The sequence below is a fragment of the Perca flavescens genome, chromosome 5 (genome assembly GCF_004354835.1).
Source record: "Perca flavescens isolate YP-PL-M2 chromosome 5, PFLA_1.0, whole genome shotgun sequence".
NCBI lineage: Eukaryota > Metazoa > Chordata > Actinopteri > Perciformes > Percidae > Perca > Perca flavescens.
In genome coordinates, this window is record NC_041335.1 from 7,544,041 (window position 1) to 7,562,716 (window position 18,676).

The 18,676-nt window shown below is 38.7% G+C and overlaps 1 protein-coding gene across 1 annotated transcript in view; it reads right to left on the bottom strand.

The window, feature by feature from the left end:
- Nucleotides 1-3,677: 3,677 nt before the first annotated feature.
- The window catches only part of LOC114555711 (protein phosphatase 1F), a 75,580-nt gene continuing 60,581 nt past the window's right edge, over nucleotides 3,678-18,676 (bottom strand). The window contains exons 6-8 of the mRNA XM_028578309.1: nucleotides 18,243-18,386; nucleotides 12,728-12,821; nucleotides 3,678-5,028 (exon numbers count right to left, since the gene is read on the bottom strand). Coding sequence (XP_028434110.1) covers nucleotides 4,640-5,028; nucleotides 12,728-12,821; nucleotides 18,243-18,386 — 627 coding nt within the window. The 3' untranslated portion in view covers nucleotides 3,678-4,639. The remainder of the gene's footprint in view (nucleotides 5,029-12,727; nucleotides 12,822-18,242; nucleotides 18,387-18,676) is intronic.

Genomic DNA, 18,676 nt, shown 5'->3' on the forward strand with positions numbered 1-18,676 from the left:
ATACTTCTCATCCAACCACAATCAAATTCACTCTCTCCGGATGGAGCGATCTGGATAGGGTTTTTTGTGTGTGTTTTTTTTTAACGATGACGAGCCGGAATGAAAACAAGCCGAACTGAAATATGAGTAACGAGGCTATTTTTAAAATGTAAGGAGTAGAAAGTATAGATAATTCCGTGAAAATGTAAGGAGTAGAAGTAAAAAGTATGCTGTAAAATAATTACTCCAGTAAAGTATAGATACCCAAAATTTCTACTTAAGTACAAAGTATTTGTACTTCGTTACTTGACACCTCTGCGTTTGTGTAACGAGAATTTAGGAATAAAAGGCACCATTTCAGGTTCCCGGACAATATTCCAAAAGAAGGATCCAAGAGAAAAAAAGCATTAGCGAGCGGCTAACAGAATTAGGGCTACCGCTGGCTGATAATACTGGTTAGCTGATTGGATAAACCATCGGTCTATCACCACCTAACCCACCTCAAAACCAACGCTGATTGGCCCGGTCGTTTGGCTAACGGCTCCAAATTTTCTCTGCCTCAAGATGCCAGACTGATCTGCGAGTAGAAAACTCTGGAGCTCGCGAGATCAGGATGGTCTCACGAGGCTGGCTCTAAACAGCTTCTTGCGGCGTGTAAAGCTTGTTTCCATCACTAAAATAGCATTACAGTCAATTCCTTCAAGAATCTCTTATAAAAGAAACTTCTATGTCAGAATCATGTGTAAGGTGCTCCAAACAGCTTATTGCTGCGTGTAAAGCTTGTTTCCATCGCTAAAATAGCTTTACAGTCATTTCCTTCAAGAATCTCTTAAAAGATGTTTCTGTTTCAGAATCATGTTCAAGGGTCTCTAAACAGCTTATTGCTGTGTATAAAGCTTGTTTCCATCGCTAAAATAGCTTTACAATAATTTCCTTCAAGAAACTCCTATAAAGGAAGTTTCAATGTCAGAATCATGTTCAAGGGTCTCTAAACAGCTTTTTGCGGCGTGTAAAGCTTGTTTCCATCGCTAAAATAGCTTAACAGTCATTTCCTTCAAGAATCTCTTATAGAGATGTTTCTGTTTCAGAAAAATGTTCAAGGGTTCTGGCAGCTTCTCGCGGTGTGTAAAGCTTGACACCATCACTAAAATAGCTTTACAGACGTTTCCTTCAAGGATCTCTTATAAAGGAAGTTTCTATGTCAGAATCATGTGTAAGGTGCTCTAAACAGCTTCTTGCGGCGTGTAAAGCTTGTTTCCATCACTAAAATAGCATTACAGTCAATTCCTTCAAGAATCTCTTATAAAAGAAACTTCTATGTCAGAATCATGTGTAAAGGGCTCCAAACAGCTTATTGTTGCGTGTAAAGCTTGTTTCCATCGCTAAAATAGCTTTACAGTAATTTCCTTCAAGAAACTCCTATTAAGATGTTTGTGTTTCAGAATCATGTTCAAGGGTCTCTAAACATTTTTTTGCACAGCTTCTTTCCATCAGTAAAATAGCATTACAGTAATTTCCTTCAAGAATCTCTTGTACAGGAAGTTTCTATGTCAGAATCATGTGTAAGGTGCTCTAAACAGCTTCTTGCGGCGTATAAAGCTTGTTTCCATCGCTAAAATAGCTTTACAGTTGTATCCATCAAGAAACTCCTATAAAGATATTGCTGTTTCAGAATCATGTTCAAGGGTCTCTAAACAGCTTCTTGCGGCGTGTAAAGATTGTTTTCATCACTAAAATAGCATTACAGTCATTTCCTTCAAGAATCTCTTATAAAGGAAGTTTCTATGTCAGAATCATGTTCAAGGTGCTCTAAACAGCTTCTTGCGGCGTGTACAGCTTGTTTTTCATCGCTAAAATAGCTTTACAGTCATTTCCTTCAAGAAACTCCTCTAAAGATTTTGCTGTTTAAGGATCATGTTCAAGGTGCTAAACAGCTTCTAAACCTTGTTTCCATCACTAAAATAGCATTACAGTCATTTCCGTCAAGAATCTATCATAACAGATGTTTCTGTTTCAGAATCATGTTCAAGGGTCTCTAAACAGCTTCTGTAAAGCTTGTTTCCATCACTAAAATAGCATTACAGTCATTTCCTTCAAGAATCTCTTATGCAGGAAGTTTCTATGTCAGAATCATGTGTAAGGTGCTCCAAACGACTTTGTGAGGCGTGTAAAGCTTATTTCCATATCTGAAATAGCTTGTCTGAAATATCCTTCACGAATCTCTTATAAAGGAAGTTTCAATGTCAGAATCATGTTCAAGGTTATCTAAACAGCTTCTTGCGGCGTGTAAAGATTGTTTTCATCACTAAAATAGCATTACAGTCATTTCCTTCAAGAATCTCTTATAAAGGAAGTTTCTATGTCAGAATCATGTTCAAGGTGCTCTAAACAGCTTCTTGCGGCGTGTACAGCTTGTTTTTCATCGCTAAAATAGCTTTACAGTCATTTCCTTCAAGAAACTCCTCTAAAGATTTTGCTGTTTAAGGATCATGTTCAAGGTGCTAAACAGCTTCTTGCGGCGTGTAAACCTTGTTTCCATCACTAAAATAGCATTACAGTCATTTCCGTCAAGAATCTATCATAACAGATGTTTCTGTTTCAGAATCATGTTCAAGGGTCTCTAAACAGCTTCTGTAAAGCTTGTTTCCATCACTAAAATAGCATTACAGTAATTTCCTTCAAGAATCTCTTATGCAGGAAGTTTCTATGTCAGAATCATGTGTAAGGTGCTCCAAACGACTTTGTGAGGCGTGTAAAGCTTATTTCCATATCTGAAATAGCTTGTCAGAAATATCCTTCACGAATCTCTTATAAAGGAAGTTTCAATGTCAGAATCATGTTCAAGGTTATCTAAACAGCTTCTTTCGGCGTGTAGAGCTTGTTTCCATCACTAAAATAGCATTATAGTCATTTCCTTCAAGAATCTCTTATGAAGGAAGTTTCTATGTCAGAATCATGTGTATGGTGCTCCAAACGACTTCTTGAGGCGTGTAAAGCTTGTTTCCATATCTGAAATAGCTTGTCAGTCATTTCCTTCACAAATCTTTTATAAAGGAAGTTTCAATGTCAGAATCATGTTCAAAGATGTTTCTGTTTCAGAATCATGTACAATGTGCTCCAAACAGCTCATTGCTGCGTGTAAAGCTTGTTTCCATCGCTAAAATAGCTTTACAGTAATTTCCTTTAAGAAACTCCTATAAAGATGTTTCTGTTTCAGAATCATGTGTAAGGTGCTCCAGACGGCTCAAGAAGTTGAAGCTGTATAGAGAATACAGCTTCTTGCGGCGTGTACAGCTCATTTCCATCGCTAAAATAGCTTTACAGTCATTTCCTTCAAGAATCTCTTATAAAGTAAGTTTCTATGTCAGAATCATGTGTAAGGTGCTCCAGACGGCTCAAGAAGTTGATGTAAAGCTTGTTTCCATCCAGACTGTACAACGGAATAGCCTACTGGCCCAGAGAAAAGCGTTTAGAACGAGTATATCTCCAAAATGTACCTCCCCAAAAACATCCTTGCACCCAATCAGGTCCTGTTTCATCAAACTTTACAATTTATTATATCAATGTTTGTACTTGTTATTAGTTGTGTTATATATTAGGTAACCTACTTACCCCATAACCTTAACCTGTGCAAACAAACGTTTTTTTTAAAAATCTATTCACATTGGTTTAAAATATTAACACACATTGTTTTCTGTTTTTATTCTCATTGCTTTTAATTCAGCTGTTGATACCAAATATTACCTTGTCAGTGATACAGAATATTACAAAATCATTACAACATACATCTATAATATAAGATGTGATTAAGAACTATTAAAGAATATAAATAAAAATACTGTCGGAGTGTGATCCAGTAAACAAGCAACATGTTCCACATTAACACTTTTACCATTTACATGCCAAGGCTATGTAGTTAGTTTTGTCACATTAGTTTTAAAACAAAAACACTGATGCCTCTCTGTGATACCTATGTAATTTTGTTCTTCATTGATAAAGCCCAGAATTAGAGATTCAACTAATTAGAATTAGAAACAAACTGTATCAGTTTCATATTGGTTGCAAAATGTAGTGACTTAATCCAAATCATTTCCTGCACGGTGCACAATGCAAAATGCTCTCAATAGTCATACTGCTTGGCATTACAGATCAACTGATATCAGTTCTTGAAGGCTTATAGGCATTTTATAAACTAAAGTTGACAATAGCTAGTAGAAAAATTAAATTTTCCTCTGGGAACACTGAAAGTAACCACTGCACAGAAAAAAGGCATTTTCGAGGCATTGGGAGAAATCACTTAAACACACACACACACACACACACAATGGGGTTTATCCTTTAACATTCAAATAATCACAAACTAATTGACACAGCAGGAGGACGCATTCAAGGGACTCAGGAGGGGCACACCCACCACAGCTCACTAGCCCTGCATAATCTAACAAACCTTTTCCAATGATCTTTTTAAATACAGTTGAATCAACACTTTTCCTCCAAAGCAGTGACATAATGGGACTAAAGCCTGCTATGTTCATGTGTTTTGTTAGGTTAAATGAGCTTTGTCAGTCTGCAGGATGTCTGACAGCTTGGGAATGAAAAAGAAAATGCTGAGTCAGGCAGTAGCTTGGCACAGTAATGTTGGGGCAGCAAACCTCCTTCTTTACTGCTGTGGTGCATCTTGCAAAGAGTCTTGAGTAGCTTGTGCAGGTCCTGTACTGGAGTTTTGAGCCAGCAGCTGCTGCGGTGGTCGCAGAAACACCAGCATCACTGTGATGTTATCACTAGAACCGGCTGCCTCAGCGTGACCTACCAACTGTTGAGCGACTCTCAGTCCAGCAGTTTCCTCAGACTGTTCCAGCAGAGCGTCTGCCCTGCCCTCGGGGTCACAAGACAGATGGAGTGCATCCAAGACCATATGAGGGACCTCTGAAGGTTTGACTGCATCAAAAAAGCCATCACACGCCAGCAGCACATAGTCCTCGTCTCCGCACAGCTGGGTTGTTGAGCAGTCTGCTTCTCCAGACACATAGGGCTTCTGGTCAAAGTCACCTGGAGGAGGAATGTGGATGTGTGGTTAGTAGCTTTAGCTAAACGGAGCAGCACTGCAATACACTAACTCAATCCTAATGGTTTATTAATTAAACCAACATGCAGATTGTTTGGTTAGTATTAATATCACAAGTCACAGGCTATCTTACTAATCTTACACCAGAGAACCTGACCAAGAGATGTCATTCTTTTGCAAATTGCAGTTTAAATTGCAGTACAAAAATAAAATAATTAAATTCGCCAATTATGAACCACACACTCAAATGTTAGTCTTGAGGAGCTGGAGCATTTATTCATAGAAAAACTGAAACCTACACTGAACATTTACTACCACCTTTCAAATTCACTATTTATTAGGGCCCAAGCTCAAAAGTGCCAGCTAACCCAGTTAAAAGCATGGAGCAATAATGGACACTTGTTAAATAAACATGACATTGCCCCCTCTCCATGCATAGTACTATTAAAGTCAATCCTGTTTCCATGTCCAGGGACTGTCAGTGAAGAATATAATGGACACTTTGTAAAGACAGACTTCTCTCACCTAATTATCTCTTATTGCACATAATACATCCTGTTGAAAAATGTGCAACTGGACATTATATTATATATAAATTATATATACTTATATTGGTTATAATTTCTCCAGCTATAATAACACTCTGTATAGTTGCAACATACCTTGTTGTGCATACATACCTCCAATATTCTATTTATTCTTATTTTGATTCAGTCAATTTTATTTGTCACAGTCTTAAAGTGCCCATATTATGAAAAAATAACTTTTTCTGGGATTTGGGGTGTTATTTTGTGTCTCTGGTGCACATGCATACAAACTTTGAAAAAAATCCATCCATGCTGTTTTGAGTGAGATACGGTTTCTGAATGTGTCCTGCCTTCAGTCTCCGGGTGAGCTGTTCAAAATCTGCACGGCTTTCTAGCTTAAAAAAATGTATTATCTTGATTGCATGGTCAATAAAACTGATTCTCTTGCAGTAGTGGAAAAATAATTTAACAATTCTGCTAATTTCATGTTAAAAGAACTGACCTATAAGACTTACCCGGGTTTTATATATATAACAATGATACATGCCAAGTTTCATGCAGTACTTACAGCCTAAGGGCCTTTTCACACCTGTATGTCCAGACCAAGGTTAGTTTTGGTTTACCCTGCAGTTATGCAAGTGCACATAACGACGTCCTGTCATCATCACATACGTGAGCCATGCCTCCCGATACTTTGGTGTGGTTTATAGACATAAATAAGCAAGAGACTTCTGATACTATGATATCTAAGATACAGAACAATCTTCAATCTGATTTCGATACCATTCAACAATGGTTCCAATGTAATGACCTCCTAACAAGAAAAAATAATACTGCATGCTTTTCCCAACAAGATCTGCTACCTTGAATCAGCCTAACCTGTTAATTAACTTCTTAGATGGCACCCCTCTTGGGAGAGTTGATGAATACAAATACCTGGGCCTCTGGCTTGACTCTCAACTCTCCTTTAAAGCACACATGAATTGTATTCTATTGTAAGGAAGTTAAACTACATCTAAGGATGCTGTACCGTTGTAGCAATTGTTTTACACAGCAGATCAGGTTAAGAATTGTGAAGCAACTATTATTTCCAATTATAGACTACGTTGATGCAGTATATCAGAACACTACTGAGACCAACCTTAAGTCTTTGACTGTTGTCTTTAATAGTATTTGTAGATTTGTGTTGAAATGCCCCTACAGAACACATCATTGTGTCCTGTATTACTCATTGAATATCCTGTCACATAATGCTAGGAGACAGTTTCACCGGTTCCAGATCATTTTCAAATGCATACTGTATATCTTAACTATTCACCCTACTTGAACAATACTTACCAAACAAGTTATAGCTTAAGACACACCAAATACCTATCCTTTAATGTGCCTCACATTTCCAAAGAAAGTGGCAGGTGTTCATTTAAATGTAAAGCCTCCTTTGATTGGAATAGCTTGCCTGGTTCACAAAGATCAATCACATCTTTGAGTTACTTCAAGACATCTTTTGTTGTAAATTATTTCCCTAATGCTTTTTGGTGTAATTAGGGCCCGAGCACCGACAGCGGCGAAGGCCTTATTGAAACTGAAGGAATTATTGTTTCTTTTCCCGTCAAATGAATTGGCTTTTTGAGGGGCTTAACATATTCAAAAACTCACCAAATTTGGCGGTCGTATCAAGTCTGGTGAACATTTACGTATTTTAAGGGTTTCGGGAATAGGCGCACAAAAATGGCTCGCTGGCGCCCCCTAGAAAGTTAAGAAAATTGAGCCCCTGCAGTGCGTTTAACGTAGACTCACGAAACTTGGTACACATATTTAACATGTCAAGATGTACAAAAAACTACATTAGAGCCATACCCTAAACCCAACAGGAAGTCCGCTATTTTGAATTAAATCTTCAAAATTAGTGCGATTTTGGCCATTTCCACATGTCGTACTTTAACAAACTCCTCCTAGAGATTTCATCCGATCAACTTCAAACTCGGTCTGTGCCATCTTAAGATGTTAAAGATGAAAAGTTGTTAAAAGAAAAACTTTTCGTCATAGGGCGTGGCCGTGGCAGGGCGGCCATTTTGTGCGTTTCGCCGCTGAAACAGGAAGTGGGTGTAACTCGAGTGTACGTTGTCCGATTACCTTGAAACTTTTCAGGATTCATAAGAGTCCAACCCTGAGGACAAATAAAGGCCGATATTTACTTAAAATCATAGCGCCCCCTGGTGGCAACAGGAAGTAGGCCTAAAAGTCAAGGTGCTATACTTTAACGAACTCTTCCTAGAGATTTCATCCGATTGCCTTCAAACTTGGTCTGTACCATCCCAACACCTTAACGATGAAAAGTTATTAAAAGAAAAAGTTTTCGTCAGACGGTGTGGGCGTGGCGGCCATTTTGAATGTTTAGCGATGAACAAAGAAGTTGTTGTAACTATGCATAAGCCACGCCCCCTTTCATAACATTTGAACCGTTTAAGGTATACCCTTGTGTGAGGTATCACTGAACTCAGCAGAGACTTCCTTCTTCATTGATGATGGTTTGGCCCGCCCCCTATGTTCAAGCCACGCCCCTTTCATAACATTTGAACCGTTTAAGGTATACCCTTGTGTGAGGTATCACTGAACTCAGCAGAGACTTCCTTCTTCATTGATGATGGTTTGGCCCGCCCCCTATGTTCAAGCCACGCCCCTTTCATACATGCTGACCCATTTAAGGTAGAGTCATGTGTGAGGTATACTTCATCTCAGCAGAGGCTTCATTTTTAATTGGTGATGGTCAGACCCGCCCCCTATGCTTTAGCCACACCCCCTTTCACAGCTAATGAACCGTATGACGTAGAGTCTTGTGTGAGGTATCGCTGAACTCGGCGGGGAGTTCCCTTTTCATTGGTGACGGTTTGCGGCGTCTGAGTGCCTGAGCACCCCGACACGCGCAGAGGCGCGAGGGCCCGTCCATTGCTGCTCGCAGCTTTAATTAGGGCCCGAGCGCCGACAGCGGCAAAGGCCCTATTGAAACTGAAGGAATTATTCTATTATTATTTTCCCGTCAAATGAATTGGCTTTTTGAGGGGCTTAATATATTCAAAAACTCACCAAATTTGGCGGTCGCATCAAGTCTGGTGAAAGTGTACGTATTTTAAGGGTTTCGGGAATAGGCGCACAAAAATGGCTCGCTAGCGCCCCCTAGAAAGTTAAGAAAATTGAGCCCCTGCAGTGCGTTTAACGTAGACTCACGAAACTTGGTACACATATGTAACATGTCAAGATGTACAAAAAACTTCATACATCCAACTCAGCAGAGACTTCCTTCTTCATTGGTGATGGTTTGGCCCACCCCCTTTGTTCAAGCCACGCCCACTTTCATACATGCTTACCCATCTAAGGTAGAGTCTTATGTGAGGTATCATTGAACTCAGCAGAGACTTCCTTTTTAATTGGTGATGGTTTGACCCGCCCCCTATGCATTAGCCACGCCCCTTTTCACAGCTACTGAACCATATGATGTAGAGTCTTGTGTGAGGTATCGTTGAACTCGGCGGGGAGTTCCCTTTTCATTGGTGCCGATTTGCGGTGTCTGAGTGTCGCGCAAATGCACGGTCGCAAGGAACGGCGTCTAAACACACGCAAAGGCGCGAGGGCCCGTCCATTGCTGCTCGCAGCTTTAATTTAGATTTTTTTTCTAGTTTAGGCTTTTAAGTACATTACCTAATGTTAGTTAACTGCTATAAACGGTTAGTCAAGGCTTGTTACTGCATTAACTAATGGTATAATAGACACCTTAGTTAATTGTGATTAATAGTTAGTTAAGCCATCAACTAATGGTAAATAAAGCATCAATTAATACCTTAGTTAACATGAGCATTGTTAATACATGTTATTTAAACAATTTATCCAACTCTTAATAACGGTTAGTTAATTCTAATTAATGCATTAACTAATGCTAATTAATGTACCCTTATTGTAAAGTGTTACCATTAATCTATTATCGAATTATATCAATCGGTTCAATATTTTATCTCCATCTAAATCAGGTTTTAGACCAAATTTCTTTACCACCACTGCTCTTCTAAAACTCACAAATGATGTGTCCTCATCCTTTGATAAAAGCCAACTAACAGGTGCCATTTGTATTGATCTTTCCAAGGCTCTATAAGCTTTATTCTACTGGTTTGAATCAAAATGCTCTAGTTAAATGCTTATCTTCATAATAGATGTCAGTGTGTTGTTTTTTAACATTCTCAGTCTGACTGGTGCTGCAACCCGGTCTCACCACCAGACTCCATTTAAAAATGGCGGAGGAAGGCAGTCGCTCAAAAGGTGCTGCTGCACCTTTCCTAAAACAAACTGGGAGACCGCCAGATTCCAGAAATTCCAATGAATAGTAAAATGTCTATCACATTCAGTGATAGACAAGTGGGCAGACATATATTGGAGAAAAAATCTTGTGAACAAGGCTGTCATGATCTTATGTTGGCTGTAAATGACATCTTAACCAAATATACAAAAAATAAGCAAATAAAGCGACATGCAAAAAGAAATTTGCCATGGTTCAACAAAATTATTTGGGATATGATGAAAAAGCGAGATGTGGCGCTAAAAACTAAATAATTCTAAAATCAGGACTAAAAAAACGGATCGATTTGCCTTTACAAGTCAAAGAAATAAAGTTACAGCTGAGCTTAGAAAGGCCAAAGCTAGTTTTTTTCTTGAAATCATTAGAAATGCACAAGGTAATAGTAGAATAATATGGAAAACTATTGATAAATTGATTGGAAAAGTCAAAATGTGAGAATATTCGTCTCAATATTAATGGAAAAATTATTGATGCTAAACAGCAGCAAAGCAAAAGATATTTATGGACTTGATACTTCTTTTTTGAAACAACATAAGGACATCTTCTCTGATCCGTTGACAACAATGATCAATCAATGAGGGTATTTTTCCAGCAGCCCTAAAACCTGCGATTGTCACCCCTATATTTAAGTCAGGAAACAAACAAGACATAGACATATCGTCCAATAAGCATCGTCCCAGCTGTGTCAAAAGTGCTCGAGAAGACTGTGGCGGAGCAACTTACCACCCACTTTGACTCACAATCTCTTAAATCCAATGCAATTTGGTTTCAGACGTAAATACTCAACAGACTTTGCCTGTTGTTAATTCCTGGAAACTGTCAGGGCAAATGTGGATCAGGGAAGGGTGGTGGGAGCAGTATTCCTTGATCTGCGTAAAGCTTTTGATACTGTCAATCACCGGATACTTTACAGGAAATTAAATCAATATAGTCTCTCTGAGCACACTCAAAACTGGATAAGATCTCATTTGAGCGACCAACATCAGTGTGTACAAGTGAATAACATCCAATCTGCGAGATGGGAGTGCCGCAAGGGTCTATTTTGGGACCCTTGCTTTTTAGCATCTATATAAATGACCTCCCTAGAGTGTGTTCGGAAGTTGACGTAATCATGTGTGCTGATGATACGGTGATCTTCACTTTTGGGGATAACGAGCTGGAGGTTACTGACAAATTATAAAAAGAGATGCAAAAACTTGCAGTATGGTTGCAGACGTCCTGTCTGACCGCAAACGTTGATAAAACGGTCTCAATGATTTTTTCAAATAAACATAAATTACAACTAACTCAAGAAATTCAAGTAAATGGACAAAAAATTAAAAATGTAAATGAAATAAAATATTTAGGTCTAGTACTTGATTCGAACCTTGGTTTTAAAAGTCACATAAAAAAATTGGTAATAAATTGAAATTTAATTTGATGAATTATAAACATATTAGAAATTCATTAACTACGGAAGCCTCAAACATATACCTCAATACTATGATTGTTCCACATCTTCTGTATTGCATGTCTAGGTGGTCTTAGGCATGTAAAACATCGTTAAAATTAGTTGAATCATTATATAAAAGGGCCATAAAAATTCATGATAAAAAGTCTCGGCAGTGTCATCACTGTAAAGTACAAAGTAAATATAACATTTTGAGTTTTGAAAACCTTATTAAATATAATCAAATTTCTGTTGTATTTAAAATTATCCATAATATCGCTGCTCCCCCTTTGAGAAAATTTGTCACATTAAATTCAGAGAAAATTTCTAGAGCCACATGGTCGACAGTAAGAGGTGAGTGCAGCGTTCCAAGACGTAGAACCACATATGGTCAACAATCGTTCTCTTATAAAGCAGCGAGCCTTTGGAACACTCTTCCAAACGGAATTATTTCATGCACAAATTATAGTACTTTTACACACCTGACCAAACAGTGGTTATTATCAAAGCAAACCTGTACGCACTGAATGACTGTGATATGAATGATGTAAACTGTGAGTGAGTGAGTGAGTGATAGATTCCTGAAGCGGAGAGTGTTTTTATGATGTGAGTGAAGTAATGCTTTCATGTATTATTGTGTATATATTTTATGAACTTTTGTAAGTATAACATCAACCTGTCCAGGGACTGCGGGTGGAAATTAGCATTTTTTGCTATAACCTGGCACATGACATCTCTTCTTTTTTAGACTAATGTTTTTTGTACATTGTCCCTGATCAAATAAAGAAATAAACCTAAACATAGACTGTTCATTGTTGAAAAGGGTGTTCCACAAGGTTCAACCTTGTGACCCATCCTTTTTTCTATTTTTATTAATGACTTACTGTTTTGTTTATCTTTATGTTAATGACTGTTATTTCCATTTCCAATCTATTCCCACTTACCACTGCTTCAGGACATCTTTATTTTGTCATCTTAAAACAACCTGTTCATGCTTTTAACTTGAATGTACTAATGATCGCATGTTTCTTTTTGCTAAATACAAACTGCTTCAATTGCTCTTTAATCTGATGCAATTGATTTATTATTATTGTATCTAATTTTCATGTATAACAGCTGTGGTGTGGGTGACAGAGGGTAAGCATCTGTGTCTGTATGTGTGTGTGTGTGTTATGTAACGCTATTCTGTTTGTATGTGTTTTATAATTTTGAATTAGTGTTTAAAGGACCACCTCGAAAATTAGATGTCACATCTCCAGGGGCTATCCTTTTAATAAATTCAAAAAGATGTCAGCCTGTTTCAAATTGGTGTGTTCTATCTTTAGTGGAGGCCAATTGTAAGAATGCACTGAATTAAGCCCAAAATAAAAATGATGACTTACCAATTGCTCTGGAAACAGCATAGGTGCCATTAACACGCCAACAACCCATGAAGGTGATACAGCCACCAAGATCCTCAATTCTCTGTTTCTCATCCTGGACAGTAAAGGACAACAGAGAACAACTTTACCATGGACCACCTTACTACTATTTATTTTATCTGAAGATGTGCAGTAATTTGTTGTAACTATCTTCACGTTTATTTTTTATTTTAACTCCACATGCCATGTGACTGACATTAGTCAGCTTATCACATTGACCACCAGTGTTTAAATGAAGAACCACAGCAGTAGGGGGTGGGCGATATGGCAAAAATATATCACTATTTTCTCAGGCAGAATCATAATCCACAATCTCATCACAATTATTTTTTGTTGGTTTACTATTTTACTAGTTACTGAACAGTACAACCGAAATAATTTACCTATTTAAAAAAATAGCCTTACAAGGTAAAAAAAAAAAAACACCACACCAAATTCCGTTCTCAAATTTAACACTTTAAAGTCTCTTACTTTTCCAAATATGAATTATTTACTTTTTATAATCCATATGAACCAATCTTCACATCAGCATGAATCAGATCCACCGTCCACATTTTCTTTTTTAAAATTTAGCACCGTCAGGGGTACTATAACTGCCAATGTCGATGCCCAATGTCTTTTGTTATCGCTGATGGGCCATTAACTCAAAATCAAATGCTTGAAACATTTTATTTCATGTAAATTAAAATGTAAATATATTCACGGTGCAAATAATAATTACATTATCACATTCACACGAAAGAACTACAATGAGTCCCCCCTCAGCATTTTTATTTGTCCCTCCATCTCTCCCGTGCACAGTGCGTCTTTCAGTTCAACAGTCAACATACAACCTTCCATCTCACTGCGCACATAAACCTATAAAATAATTTGTCAATTTAGAAACGTTAGTGTTTTGTTCAAATGAGTCACATAAATAACATTCCTGATATTATAGTGTATAGTGCACAAACGGAACTCCCTTGTCGTGACACAACTTTAATAGACAAACAATAACTGGGTCAAATATGTTATAAAATACATTCTGCAATATTTCTGTGAACTGACTTGTGTATATTTTCTGAACTTTACTATTTGTTTCCATGTAGCAGAGAGCTCGCTTATAATTATACTTATACAGCTCTATAAGCAGATTATAACACATTATAAATGTGTTTTTTAATGCATTATAGAGACCGGCTTCATAGAAAATGTTACAGAGAGCTTGCTTATAACTATACTTATACAGTGCTATAAGCAGATTATAACATTATAAATGTGTGTGTAATGCATTATAGAGACAGGCTTCAAGTGTTACCGAAATGGTAACACTTGTAATAACAGATTATAACAGACAATAAGTACTGGTAAGGTACATTTACATTTCACTAATGTAATGTTTCCCCCAAACTTTATTCCCTTTCAACACTAATGTAACCCCTACATTTTTACTGTTCCTGGGACAGTTTGTTGTGATAAGTGCATACTTTTCTAGAAGTTTACAGCCATAGAAATAAAATGGATGGAAAGGCCATTTCCATTCAAATCAACGTAGCAGAATGGTCAGAGCAGCAGCCATTTTTATGTGTACCACTGCTATGGTAACGTATAAACTTCCGATAATAAGCCAACTTCCGGAAAGTCACGGAGCTGATTTTGCAGTAATGGACAACAAGCAGAAGAAGGCAGAGAGCCAGCCGTTAAATGAGTCAAATTAACTTAATGCTTCATCCACAAAAAGCACATTGCTATCGCCACAAGTGACAGCTTTATTCGGCTTGTTTTCTGTGAACGATGTGGCGTCGTTAAGTCGGAGTTAGCAACCTAATGTTAGCTGGTTGGCTGGCTGGCTTGCTGGTTCCAACGTGCTTTTATGCTACATCGGTTACAGAAAATGAGCTGAACATTGGGCTGGGTCTAGCGTTAGCGGTCCGCTGACCCACTGCCGCTGGGTCTAACTGGCCCTCCTCCTCACTCCACGCAGCTCCGACAAGACCTCCCGAGCTGTGTCGGGCAGCTGTCCTCCCAGTGAGCTGCGACACAGTTTAGTGACACGTATTGTCACTATGACAACTAACAACAATCGCCATTTTGTTGTGTACCAATCAAATGACCACGGGAAACAGTTCAATGGCTTTTCTATCCATTTCATTTCTATGTTTTTAGCAGTCCTGGCAAGATCCGGGTGGAATATTCACTAAGTCACTTCTTCATTCCAGATATAATCATGCTGGGAGGTTTGATAGGAATGGAACTATACTGTAGGATAACAACAAAATAACACTAAATGATAACATGTTCAGGCATTGCATTACACTCTAGTTAAATAACTTCAAGTTGCAATATAATTTTCTGAATCATTATCAGCATGCATCATTGTACCTTATACCACTAATTAAGCAACTGATAACAGCCATTACGACAATAGTTCGGACTCACTGGTTATACTGGACGGATTTCAACTTGTAAGAGTGGACAGGAGAGCAAAGGAGAGTGTTAAGAGGAAGGGTGGGGGAATAGCAATGTTTGTAAATGAGAGATGGTGTAACCACGGGCACATCAGTGTTAAAGAGCAATGCTGCAGTGCCAAGCGAGTTTTTGCACGTCATCGCGATAACTGTTACCCCTTTGGCCAATGCTACAGCTGCATGTGAGCTCCTACACACTGTCGTATCACAGCTGCGGAAACAGTCCCTCCGCCTCATCTCCGGAGACTTTAATCATGCTTCCCTGTCCTCAACACACCCCACCTTCACCCAGTATGTTAAATGCCAAACCAGGAACAATAATATATTGGATCTGCTGTATGCAAACACAAAGGATGCATACAGCTCTTCACCCCTACCCCCGCTCAGCCGCTCAGATTACAAAATGGTTCATCCTTTGCCTGTTTACATATCTTTGGTGAATAAACAACCCCCAACCATAAGGTATGTGAGGAAATGGTCTAAGGAGACCAGTGAGGCACTGAGAGACTGTTTTTCTGAAAACATTTTAAGCGAGAAATAGGCCATGCAGTTGCTTAATCTGTCTTCATTTCAGCTCAACAAAGGTCAGTTTAAAAGATTTTTGTCAGATTTTGAGAGACTCAGGCTTATTCTGCTTGCCATTTCCGGGTGAGTCACAACTGCCCTGCCTCCGACTGAACATGTCAGGTCGGCCAAAATGAAGGCCGACAGCCCCCCCAGACTGACGACGGCACGGGACAGTATTATGATAATTGACCTTGACCGTACAGGGTGGAGTATACTTCACCCTGTACAGATTCTAATTAGTTCAAAATGCAGCTGCTAGACTTCTAACTGGCACAAAGAGAAGGCAACACATCACTCCTGTTCTGTCTCACCTGCATTGGCTACCAGTGAAGTATAGAATTGATTTTAAAATCCGGCTGTTTGTTTTTAAAGCCTTGAACGGACGTCTGAGTCTGCCTGGCTTCTGTCAAGCCACCTCCTAATCTGTCTTTTAATTCCCTATACTGCTTTTTAATCTATTGCTGAATTAATTCACTCTTCTAACTTCTTTTTTTGACACTGGTTTTACCAAACACAACATTTGTGATGTTGTGTTAGTTATGTTCTTTTTTATTTATGTAGCCTGCTGTTGTTTAGCTATGTATCAAGGCATACTCAATCTGCCCTGGTTGTAAAGCACTTTGGGTCATCTTATTTTGTTTTAAATGTGCTATATACAATACAGGCCAAAAGTTTGGAAACACCTTCTCATTTAATGCATTTCCTTTATTTTCATGACTATTAACATTGTAGATTCTCACTGAAGGCATCAAAACTATGAATGAACACATGTGGAATTATGTACTTAACAAAAAAGTGTGAAATAACTGCTTTGCACACTCTTGGCATTCTCTTGATGAGCTTCAAGAGGTAGTCACATGAAATGGTTTTCTAACAGTCTTCAAGGAGTTCCCAGAGATGCTTAGCACTTGTTGGCCCTTTTGCCTTTACTCTGCGGTCCAGCTCACCCCAAATCTCGATTGGGTTCAGGCCCGGTGACTGTGGAGGCCAGATCATCTGGCGCAGCACTCCATCACTCTCCTTCTTGGTCAAATAGCCCTTACACAGCCTGGAGGCGTGTTTGGGGTCATTGTCCTGTTGAAAAATAAATGATGGTCCAACTAAATGCAAACCGGATGGCATCGCTGCAGGATGCTGTGGTAACCATGCTGGTTCAGTATGCCTTCAATTTTGAATAAATCGCCAACAGCGTAACCAGCAAAGTACCCCCACACCATCACACCTCCTCTTCCATGCTTCACAGTGGGAACCAGGCATGTAGAATACATCCATTCACCTTTTCTGCGTCGCACAAAGACACGGCGGTTGGAACCAAAGATCTCAAATTTTGACACATCAGACCAAAGCAAGATTTCCACTGGTCTAATGTCCATTCCTTGTGTTTCTTGGCCCAAACAAATCTCTTCTACTTGTTGCCTCTCCTTAGCAGTGGTTTCCTAGCAGCTACTTGACCATGAAGGCCTGATTTGCGCAGTCTCCTCTTAATAGTTGTTTTAGAGATGCTAGAACTCTGTGTGGCATTCATCTGGTCTCTAATATTAGCTGCTGTTAACTTGCGATTTCTGAGGCTGGTGACTCAGATGAACTTATCCTCAGCAGCAGAGGTGACTCTTGGTCTTCCTTTTCTGGGGCGGTCCTCATGTGAGCCAGTTTTGTTGTAGCACTTGATGGTTTTTGCGACTGCAGTTGTGGACACATTCACAGTTTTCGCAATTTTCCGGACTGACTGACCTTCATTTGTTAAAGTAATGATGGCCACTCGTTTCTCTTTACTTAGCTGATTGGTTCTTGCCATAATATGAATTCTAATAGTTGTCCAATAGGGCTGTCGGCTGTGTATCAACCTGACTTCTGCACAACACAACTGATGGTCCCAACCCCATTAAGAAGGGAAAAAATTCCACTAATTAACCCTGACAAGGCACACCTATGAAGTGAAAACCATTTCAGGTGACTACCTCATGAAGCTCATTGAGAGAACACCAAGGGTTTGCAGTGCTATCAATAAAGCAAAGGGTGGCTACTTTGAGGAATCTAAAATATAAGACATGTTTTCAGTTATTTCACACTTTTTTGTTAAGTACATAATTTCATGTGTGTTCATTCATAGTTTTGATGCCTTCAGTGAGAATCTACAATGTAAATAGTCATGAAAATAAAGAAAACGCATTGAATGAGAAGGTGTGTCCAAACGTTTGGCCTGTACTGTAAATAAAGATGACTTGATTTATTACTCATTATAAAAATGCTTTATAATGTGTTAAGATTATAATTATAAAGCATTATGAATATGTAGGAGTGCTTATAAATATACTTATACAGCACTATAATTAGATTATAACACATTATAAATGGGTTTATAATACACTATATTCCTGTGAATTGACCTTGTGTATAGTCCCTTTACTTTTTGGATTCCATGTAGCAGAGAGCTCGGTGTGTGTGTGTGTGTGTAACCCTACCTCTCTGTCTGGTTTATGGGGGTCCATGAGTATAACAACTTGTCCCTTTCTGACCAGCATTGCTTGAGAGTCTCCCAGCCAGGCCACAGTCAGCTCCTGTCCTTGAATCAACACCGCCACAGCTGTTGTGCCACTCCGGAGACGCTAACACACACACACACACACACACACACACACACACACACACACACACACACACACACACACACACACACACAGAGTTGACCTTTTTCATCACTTTATCCTAGACATTTGTGTGAAGTTTGATCATAATTAGCATATAAATTCTTGTGTTATTGCCAAAAAATATTTTTTAAGGTCACAGTGACCTTGACTTATGACCACCAAAATCAAATTAGTTCATCCTTAAATCCAAGTGTATGTTCAGATTTGAGGAAATTCCCTAAGGCGTTTCTGAGATAGTTCATGAGAAT